Source organism: Chrysochloris asiatica, unplaced genomic scaffold (genome assembly GCF_000296735.1).
Source record: "Chrysochloris asiatica unplaced genomic scaffold, ChrAsi1.0 scaffold00018, whole genome shotgun sequence".
Taxonomy (NCBI): Eukaryota; Metazoa; Chordata; class Mammalia; order Afrosoricida; family Chrysochloridae; genus Chrysochloris; species Chrysochloris asiatica.
The window spans coordinates 6,173,077-6,175,471 of NW_006408536.1; the positions used below are offsets into that span (position 1 = coordinate 6,173,077).

The 2,395-nt window shown below is 50.4% G+C and overlaps 1 protein-coding gene across 1 annotated transcript in view; it reads left to right on the forward strand.

The window, feature by feature from the left end:
• The window catches only part of LOC102836637 (melanoma-associated antigen B1-like), a 4,145-nt gene extending 2,813 nt beyond the window's left edge, over positions 1-1,332 (forward strand). The window contains exons 2-3 of the mRNA XM_006835663.1: positions 232-342; positions 1,183-1,332. Of these exons, the coding sequence (XP_006835726.1) occupies positions 232-342; positions 1,183-1,332 (261 nt within the window). The remainder of the gene's footprint in view (positions 1-231; positions 343-1,182) is intronic.
• Positions 1,333-2,395: the final 1,063 nt, after the last annotated feature.

Consider the following 2,395-nt stretch of genomic DNA (forward strand, 5'->3'; position numbering starts at 1 on the left):
ACAGCCCGTGGCTTCCTTCTCTGAAGACTCAGGGACCACCTCTGAGATCTCAGGAAGTTGAAAACATTGCTCTGAAGGTAAGGCCTCTCTCTGGACAGCCAAGAGTAGTGTTCCAGAACTTGTCAGATGTCAAGGTGAGTACCCTGAGTGAAAAATGAGGGAACTATTGACCCAAGGACAGTAGAGACACGACAATGTCACCTCTTACTATACGCCCTGGGATGCCTTAAGGAAAGCCTTCTGGCTGAGATGACTTCATTACCTCTAGTGGGTGGGGAAGAACTTGGTGTATTGGTGGTGATCCACATTCTGCAGAAGGAGGAGTTCCTGACAGGCTACAAGGTAAGGACCCGAGTGCTAATGAGCAGAACCCCCCCACCACAACAGAGGGGCTCCACTGAGCCTGGTCCCTGCTATGAGGCCTGGAAAGTCAAGAGGGAACCAGACGTGATACCCTCTGGAGACTCACGGAGCTGACAACCTTGTTCAATAAAGGGAGGAGTACCAGGCTCGGGTTGACCAAGGTGAGGGTTCAGAGGGACAACTGAAGGGATCAGTGACTCTTGCAGAGTGGAGATCCATAGAATCGTGCCACTGCTGTAGGCCTCAAAAGACCCAAACAGTTGTGGCCAACTGTGGTCCCTTCTGAATACTGCCTTGGAGGTGTGAAAAGTCTGGTACCACATAGCCAAAGGTGAGAAGTGAGGAATGATGGGGTGTCAGAGAACCTTGAGTGAGGACAGAGACCCTTTCAGTTCTCTTTCAGGGCCATCAGATCAATGGCTGGCAGGGCTTGGGTACTTTCCCTTTACTACTCTGAACTTGACACATCAAAGTCCCTAAGTCCAACAAGGAGGAAGGGAAAAAGCAGTTCAGCCACTGACCCTAGCACTGTGTGAACCCCGAGTGTTGACCGTGCTTGACTCCAGTACAGAGGACCCCACTGCCCGCCCCTGTTGTCCCCCCAACAAGCCTCAGAAAGGGCTCACCAGCTGCAGTTTATTCCTCAACAGGGTCTCAGGGGATAGGGCTGACCTCGTGTCCGGAGACCAGTGCCCTCAAGGACAAATGCAAAGCATACTTCGGTTACATTCAAGATAGGTTCTCTCTGGCTGAAGTACACACGCAGTTGTAGCTTCCTCCATGAGGCCAACATCACCGGCCTCCTCCCACTGCTCCCAGCTGTCCCTGACACGAGTCAGCATGCCTGCTGCTCAGAAAAGTATGTCCTATGCCTGTGAGAACAATGCCTGGCCCCAGGTGACGGTAGGACCTGTCAACTCTATGAATTCCTGTGGGGTCCACAAGCCCATGCTGAAAGCAGCATGGTGAATTTCTGGAGTCTGTGGCTAAGATCCATGATACAGTCCTCAGGAGCTTTTCATTCCTGCATGAAGAGGAGTTGGGAGAGAGGGAAGAGAGGGCCCGAGCCAGAACTGCAGGCAGGGTGGGCACTGCTGCCATGGCCAGTACCCATTTCAGGGCACGGCCAGCAGCTCCTCTCACCCCAAGTGAAGTCCCAGGAAGATTGCTCACTTTCTTGTTGAAACGGGTGGTTCACCTCCTAAAGGCATGCAAGCAAGGCAGGTTGGAGGGAACAAAAGGCGTGCCATTTTTGTTTTCCTATTGACATAGTAACACACATACAATATGTATGCATGTACACTATATATATGTTGTTATTGTTGTTAAGTGCTGTCGAAAGGAACCATGGAATTTGTGGCTCAAACCAAACTTGGGGTTGAGTGCTTACCCTACAGCGCCATATTGTTGTTGTTGTTAAGTGTGTCGAATTGGTTCCGACTCACAACGACCCTGTATAGGGTTTCTAGAAAGTTGCTGGTGAGTTTGAAATGCCGACATTGCGGTTCACACCGACCTTTCAGTCCAACGCAGTAACCCACAGTGTCACACCAGGACTATATACACGTTGTGTTTTAAGTACTTTTGAGTCAGTTCTGACCTATAGCAACCCTGTATAGGGTTTCTGAGGGGTGGTTGGTGAGCTTGAATTGCCGACCTTGGGGTTCAAACAGACTTTGCAGTCCAAGCGCATTAATCCACAGTGCCACACCAGGACTCAGAGAGAGAGAGATAGTAGAGAGAGTACCCGAACTCATAGAGAGAGAGAGAGTTCTGATAGCTTCCTGGGAACCATTGGGCTGTGGAAAGGGTGACAGAGAGACAGAGAGAGAGAGACAGAGACAGGGACTATGTGTGCCCTATTAGCGCAGTGATTACTCCTTGGACAGCTAACTGAAAGGTCAGCAGTTTGAATCCACCCGTCGATCCCCGGGAGTAAAATGAGTCTCCCAGCTCCCATAAAGACTTAATGCCTCAGTACCCCTGTTCGGAATCAACTGCACACCACCATTACCATATGTGTATATTTATG